The sequence below is a fragment of the Diabrotica virgifera genome, chromosome 5 (genome assembly GCF_917563875.1).
Source record: "Diabrotica virgifera virgifera chromosome 5, PGI_DIABVI_V3a".
Taxonomy (NCBI): Eukaryota; Metazoa; Arthropoda; class Insecta; order Coleoptera; family Chrysomelidae; genus Diabrotica; species Diabrotica virgifera.
The window spans coordinates 72,723,369-72,745,393 of NC_065447.1; the positions used below are offsets into that span (position 1 = coordinate 72,723,369).

Sequence of the window (22,025 nt, forward strand, 5' to 3'; positions counted from 1 at the left end):
AATGCTGAGTGCGAGAGAGATGCCACTCCGGCAGTCCAATTGTGCATCTTACTTGCACTTACATTTACGGCCGCCTACCACGTGCATGGCGCTCAATATTATTACTTAAAAATAACAGCTTATTAATAAAATAATGACAAAAATTTCTTCGGAATCTTGTAGGATGGGGCACTAACTTTGATTTAGTCACTTTCTGACTTTCATAATAATAACTTTTAAGCGAGTTATTAAGCCTTGAAAATCGCCATTTTTTTTCAATTTTAAATTGCTTATAACTCGAAAGCGATCAACTTTAGGGAAAAATTATAAGAGATCTTTTTTATCCAGAATGATCCAAAAAACCTACAAAAAAATTGTCCGGGCCAAAAATACCGATTTTTGCAATTTGATAAAAAAAAATTGGCCCACTTTTCACGTGGGCGACTTCTTGAACCTTATTCTGGGATGTCTCACGAATGTAATTATCCAAAAAAATCTCATGGGACTATTTTTCCCAACGAACCCGCCGTTTTCGCCTTATCTAATACGATCGACTTGATACCAGGGAGGGAAAAGCTCAGATATATAAAATGGCCCGCACGAAATAATGTTGTCAAAAGTAATAGAAAATGTATTTTGACTATTTTTACTTAATATAGATTTTGATAGAAAAATAAAATAAAAAAGTCGATTTTTTATGTTTTTTTACCATCCACAAGTGAAAAAATGTTATCGTAAATATTATACTTAAAAAATTAAAATCTAAGGTTTGCCAAGCTTTTTATTCATATTTTTATACCTATTATGTCAAAACTAAGAACTAACTTTATAGACATATTTATTTTTTTAAATAATAATACGAACAAACACAGCAATGCATAATGACCATTAGATCACTCACAATCCTCCTCGTCTGAGTCGTCGTCGGCTCCGCAGTTGTTGATCTTGTTACATCTTAATTTATCAGGAATACAAAACCCCGACTTTAGGCATTGAAACTCGTCACAGCTTGGCCCTTCTATCACTTCAGTCCAAACTGCTCGGAATCCTTGAGCACCAACAGCTTTGTCCGCCGTTATAAAACTAAAAAAGACAAATACATAATACATAACAGTTATACTATAATAAAGAAACGAATAGTACCTATATTATGCAACGAGCATTTAATGATAATTAATATGATACGAGTATGACGGATACGAAACGAGCCGCATAGAGGCGAGTTTCGTGTAGAATACAAGCATCATAATGATAATTAAATACAAGTTGTATACCGGATTTTCTCTATGATCATTTACAACAAAAAAACATATTCAAATTTATTTATTTTATAACACAAGCAAATTGGGTAGTTACATGATCAAATTAATTATTCTGTTGATACATTGTTTATAATATTTTGAATATTGCAATTATTCAAATGAATAAATAATATTTACAGTTATTAATTTAGAGTTAAATTTTTAATATCTATAATATGCATTTCACTTGACACTGTCAATAAGATGACACTGATAATACTCATTACTGTCATTACGCATGTGCATCCAGACATAACGTCATCCCGCGATTCTATTGGTTAAAATTCTGTATCATAATGAAAATTTGTATAATAATGGAGCACATTATGATACAGGTATTGAAATGATAATAATTGATATAAACTGTTCGGTCAAAAGTTAGGGATATAGAAAATTTTGCTGATTTTCATAGTTGATTTTTTCGCGAACAGACGGATTCCGCTATTTTTTTTTACTTTAGCCTTTTCTTTAGTATTTATACAGTTGTGCAAAGGTTTATTCACTTATTTTTTGTACTTATATCGGGTGGAAGACAAAAATATGTTTTTTGTTTTTCTGTAGGGAGAACGAGGTAAAAATGTGAGTATACATCAGAATAACATTGTAGTCTTATGTTTTGTGAACATGCTGTTCTTTGAATGTCCCTGATATCTTTAGAAATAAAAAGAAAATAGACGGATTTGTAATTTAACAGGTATTTTAACCGAAACAAAAGTTTGAGACACCTTGTAGGGAGAAAAAGGCACAAAGGTGAGTATACCCCGATAGTATGTTGTAGTCTCATATTTTTTAAATAGTTTATTTTTTAATTCCTCTGATATCTTTAATAACAAAGAAACTAGACGGTATTACTCTTTAATATGTTTTTCTATATTTCACATGTGTGATGTGACGTATGTCGTCAGTTAAAACACATATTAAAGAGTAATATCGTCTAGATGCTTTGTTATTAAAGATATCAGAGAAATTAAAAAAAATATTCACAAAATATGAGACTACAACAAAATATCAAGGAATACACACGTTTTGCCTTTTTCTTCCTACAAGGTGTCTCAAACTTTTGTTTCGTTTTAAACACATGTTAAATTACAAAACCGTTTATTTTTTTTTTATTTCTAAAGGTATCAGGGATATTCTAAAAACAAAATGTTCACAAAACATAAGACTACAATACGATTTCGATATATACTCCCATTTGTACCTCGTCCTCCCTACAGGGCGTCTCGAACTTAACATAAGAAAAACATTTCTTTTCTTCCACCCGGTATAAGTACAAAAAAAAAGTTTGAGTAAACCTTTGCATAACTGTGTAAATACTAAAGAAAAGTCTAAAATAATAAAAAAAAATAGCGGATTCCGTTAATCTGTTCACGAAAAAAAAATCTATAAAAATTCAGCAGAATTTTCTTTATCCCTAACTATTGACGAGCAGTTTATTAAAGTATGAGCATAGAAAAACATATTTATAACCTTTTTTCTACTCTCATACTTTAATACCTATATCGATTATGATCAATATTTGTATCATAATGAGCTCCATTATGATCCAGATTTTCATTATAATACAGATAGTCCAAGTATGAAGCTTAAAATAGGACAAAACCTCGCAATTTTTACAGAATGGCTCGATTTGCTTGAAAATTTGAGAATAAGTAGTGTATCATACCAAGTATCAAAATCTATATGTGCCGAAAGACGCTTTTACCATGGGGGTGGTTGCCACCCCATCCCGGGGCTGGAAATTTTTTATTAAATTTTGATCGCAAATATTGGTAAAAAGGTTCATTCTAGGGAAAAACGTTCTACACATTTTTTTTATAAAATTGACAGTTTTCGATTTATTCACTATCGAAAGTGTTAGTTTTTAGTCTAAGAGCTAGTGAACCTTTTGACTAACGGTCGTCCTGTAAGGCTAGAAATTTGTAGAGTGATAATTCATAGCACACCAAAGCTAAAAACCATGACCTGGCAGGCCTCAGCGGTGCACGTGTATCTACCAGGTGAATCGAAAAGTGCAAATTTAGGGGGTAAAATAAACTTTCTCCTGTAAGGTTTAAATTTAAGTATGTGTTTGAGTAAGTCATTTAAAAGAAATGTGTAAAATGACAGGCGATTCTGAAGAGCATAAGACCTTGCCAGGCGAGGGGAAAGATTAGGGGTTTTTCCTAAATTTATTTTTTTTGCATCGAACAAATTTTTTTAAGTTTTTTGAATCATTCCAAACAGAAAAGGTGTTTGGTGATTTTTCTCTTAGGTTAATAGTTTTTGTTATATAAGCGATTGAAAATTTTGAAAATTGCGAAATCGACCATTTTTAACCCCAAATCGGATATTTATCTAAAAATCTCAAAGTTGCCAAGGTAGGTAGATATTCTTTAAACATTGATTGATGAAATCCCAAAGAGTTTTTTGCAATACAATATCGGAAACCCCTTTGTTTTTTAATTGCTAATCAAGCGGACGCTTCACTGTAGTATAAGTGAGGACGTTTGAGTTGGCATAAATTCATTATCTCGAGAATTGGCAAATTTCAAGAGCAATCTTCAGACAGGTCGATTTTTATTTTTAAATTAGGACTTTTTGGCATATATATAATACTAGTGACGTCATCCATCTGAGCGTGATGACGTAATCGATGATTTTTTTAAATGAGAGTAGGGGTTGTGTGATAGCTCATTTGAAAGGTTATTTAATTCTCTATTCACCAATATAAACAATAACATAATTATTTATAAAGGGTGTACAAAAAAATTTTTTTTATTAAATTAACTTTGATTACATTTGACAAATAGAAGAAAAAATTTTTTTGTACACCCTGTATAAATAATTATGTTAATGTTTATATTACTAAATAGAGAATTAAATAACCTTTCAAATGAGCTATCACACAACACCTACTCTTATTTAAAAAAAATAATTGATTACGTCATCACGCCCAGATGGATGACGTCACTAGTATTATATATATACCAAAAAGTCCTAATTCAAAAATAAAAATCGACCTGTCTGAGGATTTCTCTTCAAATTTGCCCATTCTCGAGATAATGAATTTATGCAAGCTCAAACGTCCTCAATTATACTACAGTGTAGCGCCCGCTTGATTAGCAATTAAAAAAACAAAGCGGTTTTCGTTATTTTATTGCAAAAAACTCTTCGGGATTTCATCAATCAATGTTTAAGGAATATCTGCGTACCTTGCCAATATTGAAATTTTTAGATAAATGTCCGATTTGGGTTAAAAATGGCCGATTTCGCAATTTTCAAAATTTTCAATCGCTTATATAACAAAAACTATTAACTTAAGAGAAAAATAACTAAGGACCTTTTCTGTTTGGAATGATTCAAAAAGCCTAAAAAAAATTTGTTCGATGCAAAAAGAATAATTTTAATAAAAACCCCTAATCTTTCCCCTCGCCTGGCAAGGTCTTATGCTCTTCAGAATCGCCTGTCATTGTACACATTTCTTCTAAATGACTTACTCAAACACATACTTAAATTTAAACCTTACAGGAGAAAGTTTATTTTACCCCCTAAATTTGCACTTTTCGATTCACCTGGTAGATACACGTGCACCGCTGAGGCCTGCCAGGTCATGGTTTTTAGCTTTGGTGTGCTATGAATTATCACTCTACAAATTTTTAGCCTTACAGGACGACCGTTAGTCAAAAGGTTCACTAGCTCTTAGACTATTTATATCGAAAAAAAAAACAATGTTTTTAATCAGTTTTCCGCTAATAACTCCAAAAGTTTTCGTTTTATCAAAACAACTTGTTTAACAAAAATGTAGCTTTTTAAAAAATAAACAAAACCGTTTTTATTAATTTTGTATAAGACGAATAGTAATCGAGCTATACTTTATTATATGTTAGCTCTTCTTTGTCAAATGCTAAATATTGTAGTTCAATGTCAAAAGACAGGAAAACTATGCATTTTCGAGGATAACTTGTTCAAACTAATTTAAAGTATTTAAAAATATCTATCCCCGGAAATAAAAAAAGTCTCTAGCTCAAAAACTAAGATACTTATAATGAAAAGACTGTCAGTCCCTATTTTTTTCAGCGAAAAATTATCGGAAGCAGCCCCCTAATCACAACCCTAATTAAAATTAGTCATTGACCTATTTGGCCTTCTTTAATTATGTATTATTAATAGGTTTTAGAAGTTTGACCGGCTTAGAATAATTAGTTTAAAAAAAATGGAGTTAAAAGCGAATAACAAATTTTTGTAGTTTGGAAACAAATGGCCATTTCTTCAGAATAGAAAGATTGGCATCGGAGATACGAAAAAGTGTTTAAATATCAAATTGTAGCTTGAATTTGCACAAATTTTTTTCGATGGCAAAATTTAGGTGAGCTATTGACAATTAAAATTTGTAATAAATGCAAAAACCACCTTTACCAACCCTTTCAAAGTCACCTCTTTTTGCGACTGAGGATTTTAAAAAGATTTAATATTAATAAGCTTATAGATCTTATACAAACCTACAAAATTCCTTTTCAACAATGTTTCTAAGAAAAAAAAAGGTAAAAAAGTTACGGTTAAAAAATCAATATATCTTTTTGAAAAAAAAAAGGAGACATCCAATTGGAAGCAGAATAATGCAAGTTAGCGGTGTTTTAGTCATTATTCATTCTTGTTTATTTATGTATTGTTAATAGATTCTAGAAGTTTGACTGGCTTAGAATGATTAGGTTTAAAAAACTGGAGTTAAAATCCAATAACGAATTTTTGTAGTTTGGTAAAAAATGCTATATTCTTCAGAATAGAAAGATTAGCATCAGAGATACGAAAAAATGTTTAAATACGAAATTGTAGGTTATTTAATTCCCAAGAAGTTGGTTTGAAAAAAAAAATTTCTACTGCAAAAATTGAATGAATCGTAAACCCGTATATCGAAAAACATTGATTTTTTCGATATAATATGTAAAACTAACACTTTCGATAGCGAATAAATCGAAAACAATTGATTTTTTCAAAAAAATTTATAGAACATTTTTTGCTTAGAATGAATGTTTTTATCAACTTTTGTGGTCAAAATATAATAAAAAGTTTCCACCCTCGAGATGGGATGGCAACCACCCCATGGTAAAAGCGCCTTTCGGCATCATATAGATTTTTATCCTTGGACTATCCACTACTTACTCTCAAATTTTTAAGCAAATCGATCCATTCTGTAAAAATTGCGAGGTGAAAAGCTTCGGTCTCTGGACTAAGATTTTTATCCAGTAAAATCGCGAGATGACGTTATGTACCTGTCAAAAGTGGCACATGCACCATGAGCAACGTCAAGTCAAATACATACGATGTGATTCGATAGGGACATTGAAAATTTACCGGTAAATTCAGTTTGATAATTTGAAAATTCAACATATAAATGTATCAACAAAACAATTAATTTAATCGTATAAATGCTTAGCTTGTTTGTGTTACAAAATAAATTAATTTGAATTTTTTTTTTTCAAAAATGAATATTTTTTTTTGATGTGAATGATCATAAAAATATCATGTATACAACCTGTATTTAAGTGTCATTATGATGCTCGTATTCTATACAACATTTGTCGCTTTGCGGCTCATGTCGTATCCCTTATACTCGTATCATAATGATAATGACCATCATTAAATGCTCGTTGTAATATACTAATTTAAATATTATAATCTTTTTCATGCATCCTTTACCTGAACCTCATGGCATTGGAGGTAGATACATATTGCCATTTTTCATTAAGGCCTTTTTCGCCACAAAGTTCAATAGGAGTAGAGGAAACATCATTCCATAGCCTAAATACTGCAGCTGGACAACCCCTACCTGCAAAACAAGTTTGGCATTACAGTTTTAGGTATTACAATAACATTCGTATTTGTGTTTTACCCTTTTTAAACATTACAATACAATTATTGAGGAAGAATGAAGAAACCGGCTATCTGGATAAGTAGCGCTACTTAGGCCGGCAACGACTATGTGTTATTTTTTATGCGGCTACTTTGTATGCGCAAAAAATATTGGTCCTTTGAAGTGTGTCAAAAACTGACAACTGGATGGGTAGGCGTATTTGCTATTCGTGATTATTCGTTATGCCTGCGAATAAACGAATTAACCCTCCACACTTCTAGTCCTGTCGCCAGGGGGGGTACAACGGCCTCCTGTATTCAGATGGACTTACCCAAGTTTTTTTATGTATTTTGACCTGTAGAACACGAATTTTTTGGGTAACAGTTGATCCGGATGTCGATAAGATTGTTATAAACCAAGAAGTTGAGGAATCACATAACAGCGATTTCTTGCAAAAGAAAACATTTTTTGGTATTTTTTGGGCCATTCTAACCAAAAAATGTTCCTACAATTTTTTTCGTAGGATGCATAGTTTTCGAGATAAACGCGGTTAAACTTTCAAAATATCGAAAAATTGCAATTTTAGAACCCGAATAACTTTTGATTAAAAAATAAAATAGCAATTCTGCTTACCGCATTTGAAAGTTCAAGTCAAATTTTATCGGATTTAATTATTTGTATTGCTAAAAATTTATTATTTTATTGTTAAAACAAAGCTATAAACACCTAGTGCTTGAGTGATGTTTTCAATGATTTCTCATTTAAAATCGAATGAGTAGGTAGAGGAGGTAAAAGTGCAAGCATGGCTATTTCTACGTAACATGCATTAAAACGCATGTATTAGGCACGGGAAACACTATGTGTTTGTAGCTTTTTTTAACAATCAAAAAATAAATTTTAAGCAATGCAAATATTCAAAACAGATACAATTTGACTTAAACTTTTAAAGGCGGTAAGCAGAATTGCTATTTTATTTTTTATTCAAAGGTTATTCGGGTTCAAAAATTGCAATTTTTCGATTTTTTGAAAGTTCAACCGCGTTTATCTCGAAAACCATGCATCCTACCAAAAAACTTGTAGGAACATTTTTTGGTTAGAATGACCCAAAAAATACAAAAAATTGTTTTGTTTTGCGAGAAATCGCTGTTATGTAATTCCTCAACTTCTTTGTTTATAACAATCTTATCGACATCCGGATCAACTGTTACCCAAAAAATTCGTGTTCTACGGGCCAAAATACATAAAAAAACTTGGGTAAGTCCATCTGAATTAAGAAGGCCGTTGTACCCCCCCTGGCGACAGGACTATTCGTCCTATGCGACCGAATAAGGAGCATAACAAATAACACATAGCGACGTATGTTGCCTCCATTAGAGTAATGGAATTCAATGTCTACGCCTTTTTTTTCTCCAGAGCTAAAACTGCCAGCTTTATAGATAATTTTCGAACCTTTTAGTGTACCTACGATGCTAAAATCAGCAGCTTCTTAGACTGGTGTTATATAATTGACCCGCCTCCTTTCTATAATGCTGAAACGGTGCAGTTCTTTAAAAGTTTTAGAAAATATTTGTCTAAAAAACTGAAATTATCAGTCGCTTAGCAATAGAGCCAAAGCCATTTAATTATTTAAAAATGTTTTTGATCCAAACAAATTTAAAAATAATTGCAAAAGTGAATAAATTAATAAAACATAAAAAATGTTTATTTGATAAATAAACATTGTTTGTTGCTTAAATTCAATATTAAACCTATCAGGATGCAGATGGGTGGTAGCTTGAACATTCAAATTGACCGAAAAGCAATATTTATTTATTAAAAAAATATTTTTTTCTGTTTTGTGACAGCAGTAGAATGTATTTTGAATTAAATAAATTACATACATTCTTCTTTTTGTAATCAACTATTTATAATGGGAAATAAGCCACAATTTTACCAAAAAATATATATTTATTATAAAAATATAAATAAATATATTTTTTTTGGTAAAATTGTGGCTTATTTCCCATTATAAATAGTTGATTATAAAAATGCCACAAGGAAATAACTTCTTTTTGTGTCAATTAATTTAATTAAAATAATTTTTCTTGGACACTCTGTATAAATAATTATGTCAATGTTAGTATTACTGAAGAGAGAATTGAATAAGCTTTCAAATGAGCTAGCACACGACCCCTATTGCCTATTTAAAAGTAAGGGGTGGGGGAAGTGGAAGGGAGGGGGTTGACAAATGATAGATGCGTGTACCGTAGAAATGTGTCCCCCTTAGCTCAAAAATCGACCTGTTTCGTAATTTCCTTAAAATCTAATAAATACTGCCAAATATTGAGGTGCACTGTTTTCTTTGGACCACACTGTATAGATAGGTTCCTGTATATTGAACATAAAATATTATAAGACAAAAATATTTGTCCCATGTGTTCAGCATAGGAAGCAAACTTCTCTTATATGAGCTTGTTGAGCTGTAGATAATGTGATCTTTAGATATTACTATTTTTAGATATTACAAAAGAGCTGATATGAACATTACTTGGCGCGAAATTGTATTTTCATTTTGATGGAAAATAAAATTAGTTTTATTTTGAAAGATTTTTCCATAATATTTACTAAATTTGAAGTAAAACGCGCCGCAAAAGAGTAACTCTGATACAGTTTGCATTTTGAAGCTCTTTTGTAGCGCGTTTTACTTCAAATTTAGCAAATATTATGGAAAAATCTTTCAAAATAAAACTAGAATTTTATTTTTCATCAAAATGAAAATACATTTTTCGCCATATGTAATATTCCTATCACCTCTTTTGTAGCTGGAATATTGTATGCGCCACTTATTTTTACGGCGCCGTTTACCGGTTATTTATTCTTGTATCAGGAGTTTTTCAAAGTTATTTATAAATTAAATGTATGAAGTTGAATGTAATGTTTCTCGATTCCACGTTAAGCGTTATAAATGGTCGCCTTTGTCGAATTATCTCCCAAATGATCTAGTGGTTACGACACTAAACTTATGATAGGACAATCCGAGTTCATATCCCAGCCATCCTAATATTTTTTTTTCAATATAATTCTTTGTGTCCATGGAACGTATACTAGATTTTTTTCTTAGATTGAAAAAAAATATTGGGCACATGAATTCGGATTACCCGATCAAGTTTGGCGTCGTAACCACTACAATTGCATAAACCATTTCGGCGATAATTGTTAAATGGTTTATACTTTTGGAGATCGATAACTTCTAAACGGCTTAATCGATTTTGATCACTAAACATGAGTTTGAAATGTATTGACAAGTAGTATCTGATGCATCCAAGGTACAGTATAGGAATTTTATTTGATCTTACCTATTTATGAAGCCTATAACTTAAAAATTCGACATTTTTCCAAATATGAGGAATAAATCGATAGACTGTAACAAAAATGAGAAAACTTCTGTTGGAGTGAAAGTAAAAAGAAAGATATACTCCAACAGAAGTAAGGAAAAAAAAGAAGAATGGTAACTAAAAATGAAGAGAGATAGTGGTGTGTGGGGGAAGAAAAGGATGAAGTGACTTCTACGTTGAGAAGCCGCAATAGGAAAAATAAAAAATACTACTTTGCAGTAGTACTGAAGAAAGGGGGATTAGAAGGGATAGAAGTAAAGTGGGAAGAGACAGAGGCAAACTGAATAGAGTTGGCTAGCTATAGATGCAAGAGAGCAACTTGACACTCAAGGATGGATACGGCTCGTTTGCATGCCTGTCGAAGAACAGTAGCTCTATATAGATAGTAATGATGACTAAAAGATGAAATAATAAAATAAGAATAATGTACTGAAGAGGAATGAAGATGAATAATTTCTAAAGACGAACAAGATAAATAAATCTAACAAATCATGGGCGCCATGAAAATGATCTTCGATCATTCTCCCAGGTATCTTATACTGCTGTCAAATATTAAATATATTAAACCTGTAATAATGAACATAAAGGAATAATAAAAATAAATGATATACAAAATAAATAAACATATTTATTAAAAATAACTACCAGATTTTTAACAATCTCTGAGTTAAGCAAGTTCATATTATGCTGTGACTCTAAAATGACATAAGTTATACAAGAAGATATATATATTTTAAAGATAACAACAATAATGTTATCTGTTACAAACTTAAATATAAGTACCTCTTACTAACATATAGGGTACAAAATTACATAAGTCTTCTACCAAATGGTTATAGTACGCCTGCTACGTACAACTAAAGGAAACCGACGAAGATGAAAATAATACAAATAAATAGGCCCAAGCCTCACTAAGAGAAAATACAATACTGAATAAAGCAAAATTAAATATACAAATGAATAAACGTTATAGAAGTGAAGTTAAGAAAAATACCGACAAAATGACCTAAATTAACCGAGCAAATGCAATGAAATAAAGTAACGACGAAGTAACCGAACAAACGAAATAAAGCGAATAAATACAATATTTGGGAAACAAGCAAGTAATGTTACAAAATAAATTTACCCGAATTACATAAACCAATATCAAAGCAATAATAAAGTATTAAAAACCTAATTTTCTCTAGGCTTATTCCTGTGCACAAGAAGTTACCGTAGATACAAAGTTTGGGAACCAAATAATCTAATATACAAATACATATGTCAAAAAAAACAGAGGTAACCTAAATCTGGAAAAAAACATAGTGTATTTAACAGATAGTCTGAAATATAAAAAAAACCAATAGTTACTAAAACTCCTCACTAAATGTTCCCAAACGAGGTTGCGGTTGCATCCTAGAAAATGAGCATCACTATGATGCACCTCCATGCCCCCCGTAGGCCCAGGTGGCAGGACGAAAAGGAGCTGGAATGTCCCCCAAAAAGCTTGTTCCCAAAACATACTCCCAGTTTGACTTGGCGGTAGCTGCAATAAGGTCAAGGTGGCTTCCCTAGGTAGTCAAGGTGGGTACGACATCACATGAGGGTTAGTTTTCTTCCAAACGGCTAAAAACATATACTTCGTTTGATTTCTCACATAAACCGGTAAACAAAAGTAAAGAGAAGAAGAAATAATCGAGGAAAACTTTTTTGAAGCAATAACATAAAAAAACAACCATTAAAAATGGAACAAAAACTAATCTCAGGTAACCTTGAACTATTTTGAGTTTGAAAACATGAACAAATAATGGCATTGCATTTGAAATAGGAATATAAAATATGACTTATCTGAAATAACATGAGATTAAGATAGTAAAGATAACAACATACATTTTATATACCTTAGTGAAATGGTATTGAACCAGACAAAGATAGTTACATGACAATTTATAGATATATTGGACATGAAAATTTATAGATATATTGGATGTTCAATCGGTTTAAAACGTACAGAGAAATGGTAATTATTTCCAATATTAATTTGAGGACTTCAAAAATGTTTGGTTATGTAAAACCAAAAACCCCATTAATATAAAGATCGATATAAAGATAATATAAAGATCGAAATAATCTACATCCTTCACCTAAGGGACTGGCTAAGAACATTTAACAATGAACCAACTATTTCATATATTCAAGGTTAACTAAAAAACATTAGTAGAAAAAACGATTTACCGGTTAATTTTTTATTTCTCTTCCACTGATGGTACTCCCATCCTTACTCCAGGAAACCCGTACTCCAGGAAACAAGTGGTGGTAACTTTTTACTATACTTCCAAACTTAGTTGAAATAAAAATTAATTTCGAAGAAATTAACCGCCATTTACGGTACTAACCACCAACACCAACCTGTCAACCTCGCAGCCACCGGCCAAGTGCCTCTCATTCCTCCCACAGTCAGCGAGGAAAACGTCAAACTCTCACGGAACACGAATTAAACGACAAGGAACGGTTCAACAACTATGTTCCGTACAGTGTGACGTCACATGAGAAGTCCTTTACGATAAATTAAAGAATTTAAATGGGAGGTCAAGAGAAAATAATTATTTTTTTAAAAAATAATTACAGCGCTAAAAATGATAATATAACGGGTGGACCGTTACAATCCCCTCCTACTCGGGAAAAAAAAATTTTTTAACCAAAAAAAATTTTTTTTTTAAACTTCAAAATATTAACAACTAAATCTACAATAGTCTAACAATCCACGTTGATTCGCAAGATTACTTCTAAATATAAACTAATGGTCAAGGAAAAATAAATCAATACATGACTCAAACTCATACTAAAATGTTACTATGTTACTCTCTGCTACCAAATATTAACATATATTGCTCAAAAGTCAAAACAAAACTAAATATTGTACTTAAGTTCATAATAATAACTGAGTGTCGAATTGGGCACTAAAACCAAAATTGAACTATCCATGGACATCAGATTTATAAAGGGTATATCCAAGAACGGAACAACCAGGAAAAGGTGTGAGCCAATTCGAACCATATCAAAAGTAAATGTACCAAAGTGAATAAAAAAAATCAGTAACTAAAATAGGTAAAGAATTGAACACTTTATCCAAAACTGAACTAACAATGGACACCAGATTCATAATAGTATATCCAGAGAAGAACAATCAGGAAGATTTATGGAACAACTCTCACTAATGCCAAATAATACTAATAATAAACATACCAAAGGAATCCAAAACTCAATAACCAAAATATATGTGGAATCGGACACTTAATCCAAAGTCGAACTATCAGTGGACACCAGATTCATAAAAGGCATATCCAAAGAAGAACGACCAGGCAAATTTATGGACCAATTCACACCAATACTAAACCACATAAACAGATCAGGTCTACGTACACCCACATCCGGTAATACGAACCTATCCAACTAAATACACAAAATAAATGAAGAATCGGACGCTTATCCAGAATCGGACTATCAATGGACACCAGATTTATATAGGAGTATATCCAAAGAAGAACGATCAGGCAAATTTATGTACCAATTCTTACTAATACTAAATAAACTAAATTATTGGATCCAATGGTAACTAATACTGAACAAAATAAATAAATTAGGTCTACATACACCCTCATCCGGTAATATGAACCTATCCAAACTAAGTAATCAAAATAAGTCACAAAAAAAAATTACCAACAGACTAAGTAACAGAGATGTAACCAAACTAAATCAAAGGTAAGATAAATACCTAAAGTGTATTGACTAAAGTATTCTAGAAAATACATAACTTAATTCATGCTGGTATTCGCGAACTATAGCATGTTGCTACAACAGATGTATGAGAATAACCAGACACAGATAAGGTACTAATATAAGAATAAGTAAGAAAGAAAACAGAATAAATGATGAACTCATAAGTTTTATGACACTATGATAAGTGATAGGAAAAAAAATATGTGATAGGTGATAGGAAAAAAAATTGACGAGAACGGGCAACCAATTTTAATTAAAACTGCAGATTCATGCGCTCTCACATACGTGGAATTATTCAGGAAATGTTCAAAAATCTAAATAACAAAACTAATGCCTAAGGAAAGAAGTGGGAATATACTCAAATGAACAACTCATCTGTCTAAACACTCCAAATACTGACTTAACGAACCTACTATGTATAGGGATGGCCTAAGCATTGATTTATAAACAAGTGCGCAAGATATTTATCCATGTTTACTCATCAACTCAAAGTACAAACATACTATGAAGTAAAAGACCTAATATGAACTAAATACTTCCCTATCTAATGGTAAAAATGTAACTGGAATAATTGGACTAATTACAGAAGAATGGTTAGGAAATGTGGCCAACATTTCCTGACCAGAAATATTATGATGAAAAAAAAAACATCTGCGTACTCAGCCATGAAAGACATAGATCACGAAGTCAATCGAACAGCAGTGATCAGTTGCTGAGCAACAACCTCGAACCCACGCATTCACAAATCAGAGTATCAACAGAGTAATGACAAACTAGTCCAAAAGAAGAAATCAATACATACATCATCCATACATACCTATCTCATTCATACATACATACATTATCCATACCTACATACATCATCCATACATACATACATTATGCATACAACCACATACCATGCATACATTCAGACTTAGAGACTTAAGAATCCGTACATACCTCAAACTTCCAAACTAATTCCAGAATCATAGTGTGTAGGATATAAGGATATAAATTATTATAAAGTGTTTAAGATATTGGAGACAAATGTTAATAGAGTAACCCAATAACAAATTATAAACCACAACATCTTTCCACTATGGCAAATCCAAGATCAAGATATAGAAATAATATAAAAAAAAATAGTAAGTAATCAAATATTCACAATATAACACATAAACTGAGATATAGTAGTGTACATTATGATAAGTTCCATAGTTCCATACAAAATATCAATATTAAACCAACGTACTTGTCTGAGCTTACATATTGAAAAAGGCACCATTAGTAATGCAACAAAATGATAAGCTCATAAACCAGAGTACTACATAATAATTAAATTAATAAATAATAAATTAAAAGTCATCGACAACAAAGCCAAAAATGAAATCGAGTAATGTAGGTACCTGCACTACCTGATGATTAAAAACATTAGATTAAAATATAACAATAAAAATTGAGCTAAAGGCAAACCAAAGAAGAGATTGGCTCAACCACTGTTAAGTCAATCTTCTTCTGAGTATTGTTCTAAAACTTAATAGACAAATAAGGACTATTATCAATGCTTCTTAGCTAACAAAAATTTATATTTAAATCTCAACCCAAAGCATCTGATTTATATAAGCATTATATTATGGTACCCACCTTGATATAATATTATTATCAACATTAACAAACTAGAAGATGAGATGGATAATGGAACTACTTTACTATACAATAATGATTATCTTAACACTACCAATTAAAGAAAAAAATTTGGATGACCATCTGTAATCATCCGAACCATGCGAATTCAACGTATCATGTATAGAAGCTAATGTTGTGGACCGATATTGCTTTGTGGTGTGTGCCTGTTTTACCAAACAACCCAAATATCAAAAATAACAAATATAAAATATAATCTAAAGTTTGTAAGACAAAGATACATATGGAGAAAATATTAGCGACACACCAACAAATCAAAATGCCAGCAAAATATATAAATAATCAAATCAATAAAGTAAATAAAATACCTAAATACTGAAAATAATTTCTAGTTAGGTGTAAAATATAACCACACTAGAAAAAAATGTATGCATATATTCAACGATTAATTGTACGCGCAAACGTACTACCATTGGTAGAAGGAATAAAAATTTAACTAATAGAACATAATGTCAGTTATGTATACTCAATCTAAATACATAAATAAGTTTCCAATAAAAATACAAAATCCAAACTAAGATATGAGCTGTACCACTAAAGCTAAAGATGAGGTATCAAAAATAAACTAACCAAAACCAAAAGAAGCAGTATAAGTCTACCTGTTTATTATTAATAAAAATTTTAAAGACCAAAAATAAATCAGAAGTAACATGTATACAAAGATATCAAAAAGTTAATAATACAAAAATTCCAATAAAATAAAAATGAACTAAAAGAACTACTGTCTTAAAACCATAAACGGTTGGCCCCACGTTGGGCGCCAGTGTAACAAAAATGAGAAAACTTCTGTTGGAGTGAAAGTAAAAAGAAAGATATACTCCAACAGAAGTAAGGAAAAAAAAGAAGAATGGTAACTAAAAATGAAGAGAGATAGTGGTGTGTGGGGGAAGAAAAGGATGAAGTGACTTCTACGTTGAGAAGCCGCAATAGGAAAAATAAAAAATACTACTTTGCAGTAGTACTGAAGAAAGGGGGATTAGAAGGGATAGAAGTAAAGTGGGAAGAGACAGAGGCAAACTGAATAGAGTTGGCTAGCTATAGATGCAAGAGAGCAACTTGACACTCAAGGATGGATACGGCTCGTTTGCATGCCTGTCGAAGAACAGTAGCTCTATATAGATAGTAATGATGACTAAAAGATGAAATAATAAAATAAGAATAATGTACTGAAGAGGAATGAAGATGAATAATTTCTAAAGACGAACAAGATAAATAAATCTAACAAATCATGGGCGCCATGAAAATGATCTTCGATCATTCTCCCAGGTATCTTATACTGCTGTCAAATATTAAATATATTAAACCTGTAATAATGAACATAAAGGAATAATAAAAATAAATGATATACAAAATAAATAAACATATTTATTAAAAATAACTACCAGATTTTTAACAATCTCTGAGTTAAGCAAGTTCATATTATGCTGTGACTCTAAAATGACATAAGTTATACAAGAAGATATATATATTTTAAAGATAACAACAATAATGTTATCTGTTACAAACTTAAATATAAGTACCTCTTACTAACATATAGGGTACAAAATTACATAAGTCTTCTACCAAATGGTTATAGTACGCCTGCTACGTACAACTAAAGGAAACCGACGAAGATGAAAATAATACAAATAAATAGGCCCAAGCCTCACTAAGAGAAAATACAATACTGAATAAAGCAAAATTAAATATACAAATGAATAAACGTTATAGAAGTGAAGTTAAGAAAAATACCGACAAAATGACCTAAATTAACCGAGCAAATGCAATGAAATAAAGTAACGACGAAGTAACCGAACAAACGAAATAAAGCGAATAAATACAATATTTGGGAAACAAGCAAGTAATGTTACAAAATAAATTTACCCGAATTACATAAACCAATATCAAAGCAATAATAAAGTATTAAAAACCTAATTTTCTCTAGGCTTATTCCTGTGCACAAGAAGTTACCGTAGATACAAAGTTTGGGAACCAAATAATCTAATATACAAATACATATGTCAAAAAAAACAGAGGTAACCTAAATCTGGAAAAAAACATAGTGTATTTAACAGATAGTCTGAAATATAAAAAAAACCAATAGTTACTAAAACTCCTCACTAAATGTTCCCAAACGAGGTTGCGGTTGCATCCTAGAAAATGAGCATCACTATGATGCACCTCCATGCCCCCCGTAGGCCCAGGTGGCAGGACGAAAAGGAGCTGGAATGTCCCCCAAAAAGCTTGTTCCCAAAACATACTCCCAGTTTGACTTGGCGGTAGCTGCAATAAGGTCAAGGTGGCTTCCCTAGGTAGTCAAGGTGGGTACGACATCACATGAGGGTTAGTTTTCTTCCAAACGGCTAAAAACATATACTTCGTTTGATTTCTCACATAAACCGGTAAACAAAAGTAAAGAGAAGAAGAAATAATCGAGGAAAACTTTTTTGAAGCAATAACATAAAAAAACAACCATTAAAAATGGAACAAAAACTAATCTCAGGTAACCTTGAACTATTTTGAGTTTGAAAACATGAACAAATAATGGCATTGCATTTGAAATAGGAATATAAAATATGACTTATCTGAAATAACATGAGATTAAGATAGTAAAGATAACAACATACATTTTATATACCTTAGTGAAATGGTATTGAACCAGACAAAGATAGTTACATGACAATTTATAGATATATTGGACATGAAAATTTATAGATATATTGGATGTTCAATCGGTTTAAAACGTACAGAGAAATGGTAATTATTTCCAATATTAATTTGAGGACTTCAAAAATGTTTGGTTATGTAAAACCAAAAACCCCATTAATATAAAGATCGATATAAAGATAATATAAAGATCGAAATAATCTACATCCTTCACCTAAGGGACTGGCTAAGAACATTTAACAATGAACCAACTATTTCATACATTCAAGGTTAACTAAAAAACATTAGTAGAAAAAACGATTTACCGGTTAATTTTTTATTTCTCTTCCACTGATGGTACTCCCATCCTTACTCCAGGAAACCCGTACTCCAGGAAACAAGTGGTGGTAACTTTTTACTATACTTCCAAACTTAGTTGAAATAAAAATTAATTTCGAAGAAATTAACCGCCATTTACGGTACTAACCACCAACACCAACCTGTCAACCTCGCAGCCACCGGCCAAGTGCCTCTCATTCCTCCCACAGTCAGCGAGGAAAACGTCAAACTCTCACGGAACACGAATTAAACGACAAGGAACGGTTCAACAACTATGTTCCGTACAGTGTGACGTCACATGAGAAGTCCTTTACGATAAATTAAAGAATTTAAATGGGAGGTCAAGAGAAAATAATTATTTTTTTAAAAAATAATTACAGCGCTAAAAATGATAATATAACGGGTGGACCGTTACAAGACGCGTCCAAAGTCCTCCTACAAACGCCCAGTTATCGGCGCAATTCGTAGGTTGAAATTTTGACTGATTATCGAAACACCAAAATTTTTAAAGAGTTTAGTTTTTGAGTGTTTCGAGTATACTGAGCCGGGTTAATGTCTGATGCTGACCTTTTAGGCACCGTTTGAAAGCTTAACTCAACACTATTAATTTGGTGTATTCGCGGTTTTCCGGTTTCTCTTTGAACTTAAGATATATACCCCCAAAAAGTATGCCATTTTGTACCTACCCAGTCCTATAACTGGCTTATGAGTGGTCAAAAGTTACAAACTACAGCGGTTCTGAATCGGTCGTGACCCTCTCTTGAAACACAGAAAAACAATCATATCGGTGTAGCTTTTCTAAACACACATATACGTACATACATACATACATACATACATACATACATACATACATACATACATACATACATACATACATACATACATACATACATACATACATACATACATACATACATACATACATACATACATACATACATACATACATACATACATACATACATACATACATACATACATACATACATATACATACATACAATACATACATACATACATGCATACTCACAAACATTTTCCCCTTTTTAAAAAATAGAAATTAAATTATATTTCTGAGCTCGGTAACTTTTGACTGGTATAACCGATTTCCAAAATTAGACATGCGTAGAAAAGGTCAGTACTATCAGAAGCCGTAAATTGTTTTTTCTGTGAATTTGATGGCCTTGGCCGAGCCAATTGGCCAGATATTTTGTTATTTTAAAAACAAACAAATTTGTTTTTTCAATCAGAGGCATTTTTTCTGTATTTCTAACTCTAAATACATAACAAACTAACATATTACAATTATTATCTAAATAATACACTGTTTTTTTGTAAATATTTTTTGTAAATTTTTAATATTTTTTTGTATTTTTTTTATTATTATTTTTTTTATTTTTTATACTTTTTTATTATTATGTTTTGACATAAACCCGATTCAACATCGCAAAAGTATACGTTTTTTTCTTTTTTTTTCTTTTTGTTTGCTTTTTTTTGCTTTTTTTTCTTTTATTTTTTTTCCTTTTTTTCTTTTTTTTTTCTTGTTTTTTTCTAATTTCAATTATAATATACAATAATTACTTAAATCTACAGGGTTAAAAAACAACAAAAGAAACATGTTTGTTTTGTTTTAACAAACATGCCTGCTTTGTTTTAACAAAATTTCTTAAATACAGGGTAAATTTTATTGCTACAATTTATATTTACAGTTTTTGATATGTTCGTAAATTGTTTTTATCGTATTAATATCTTCAGAAAATATGAAATTGTTCAGGTAGATGGGAAGTGGAATTTTTAATATATTAAAATTATCATAACATTTGTTTATATTTACTGATTGATGTGAACATTCGAGGAGAATATGTAGTAGATCACCTTCTTTTCCACACTCACAATTAGGTGACTCTGTGAGACTCAAACTGTACATATGAAGGGGGGTAAGAGCATGATTACATCTCAATCTATTTATAACTCTTATGAAATGGCGATTTGATACAGAATGAAACCATCTTTTAATGGGAATTTCAGGCTGCATTTGTTTGTAATTACTACCAGTTCTCGTGTTTCGAAAATGCCTTTGCCAATTTTCTTTTTGGTGTCGTCTACTAATAACATCAATATCCGAAATGGGTAGTAAGTTCATGGGAAATTCTTCGCCTATTTCTAGGGCGAATTTGGCTAGCATGTCTACTATTTCGTTACCCCTAATGCCTGCGTGTCCCTTTATACATGATATAATCAGGGCCGGCGATAACGGGCCTGCAAGGGATGCACTGCAGGCGGGGGGGCGCCCCCTGTTTGGGGGGCGCCAGAATGAGCTTTTTTCTGCTTGTGTTATGCAAAATACTTACATAGAAAAATTCATTTTTTAGATGTGGTTTAAATTCGTCATAATACCCTAATCTGTGTTTGTTTATTTTTGCATATCACACATGTAAAATATACAAAAATATGCAATGCCGCATATAATTCTTACTATTAGGTAGTAATATAATTTATTGGTCAAAGATATCATATTTCAACCAAATAATTTTGCTCTAATGAGAATGCTTTGTTTATTTTCTTCAAATTCCTTGCAAGTTGTTAGTTTTGTATCAGCAGTTATGAGAGAAAATGAATGATTTCTAGTAAAATAAACAAGATTGCGATACTGTTTTCTTGCCGCCTGTCTTAGTATTATGTACCTATTAATAGGTATTTACCAAGTTTAGTATTAATCCCATATAAAAACAATATTTAAAATAAACATTTTACAAAAAATCTAGTTTAGAGCTCTTTAGATTTGGTATTATTTCATGTGATTATAATACAGAATAGTTTGTCAGTTGTACTCTGCAGTTAAAGAATCTAGTGTTGTATTTAATTAATATAAAATTATACTTGTTAAGTACTCAGTACTATTATTAAATTACGGGTTCACATTACTGCAGAAGCATAATCTTGAGGTTTTAAAGTTATTATTTTTATTTAGTTAAAAATAACAGTGGATTCAAAAAAATATCTGGGGTACAAATCGAAAAAGAAAAGCCGAAAAAGAAGAAATAACAAAAAAAATCTTAGTTCTCTTAGCCAATAAAACTGTAACCGAACTTTATTTTCCGTGGATATTTGCGGATAGCAGGACAC

General features: G+C 31.2%; 1 protein-coding gene across 2 annotated transcripts in view; it reads right to left on the reverse strand.

Moving 5' to 3' along the window:
- Positions 1–731: 731 nt before the first annotated feature.
- The window catches only part of LOC114329770 (bone morphogenetic protein 1), a 1,195,441-nt gene continuing 1,174,147 nt past the window's right edge, over positions 732–22,025 (reverse strand). For both annotated transcript variants that reach the window (XM_050650132.1, XM_050650131.1), the window contains 2 exons: positions 6,960–7,089; positions 732–1,062 (listed from right to left, as the gene is read on the reverse strand). In XM_050650132.1, the coding sequence (XP_050506089.1) occupies positions 873–1,062; positions 6,960–7,089 (320 nt within the window). In that variant the 3' untranslated portion in view covers positions 732–872. The remainder of the gene's footprint in view (positions 1,063–6,959; positions 7,090–22,025) is intronic.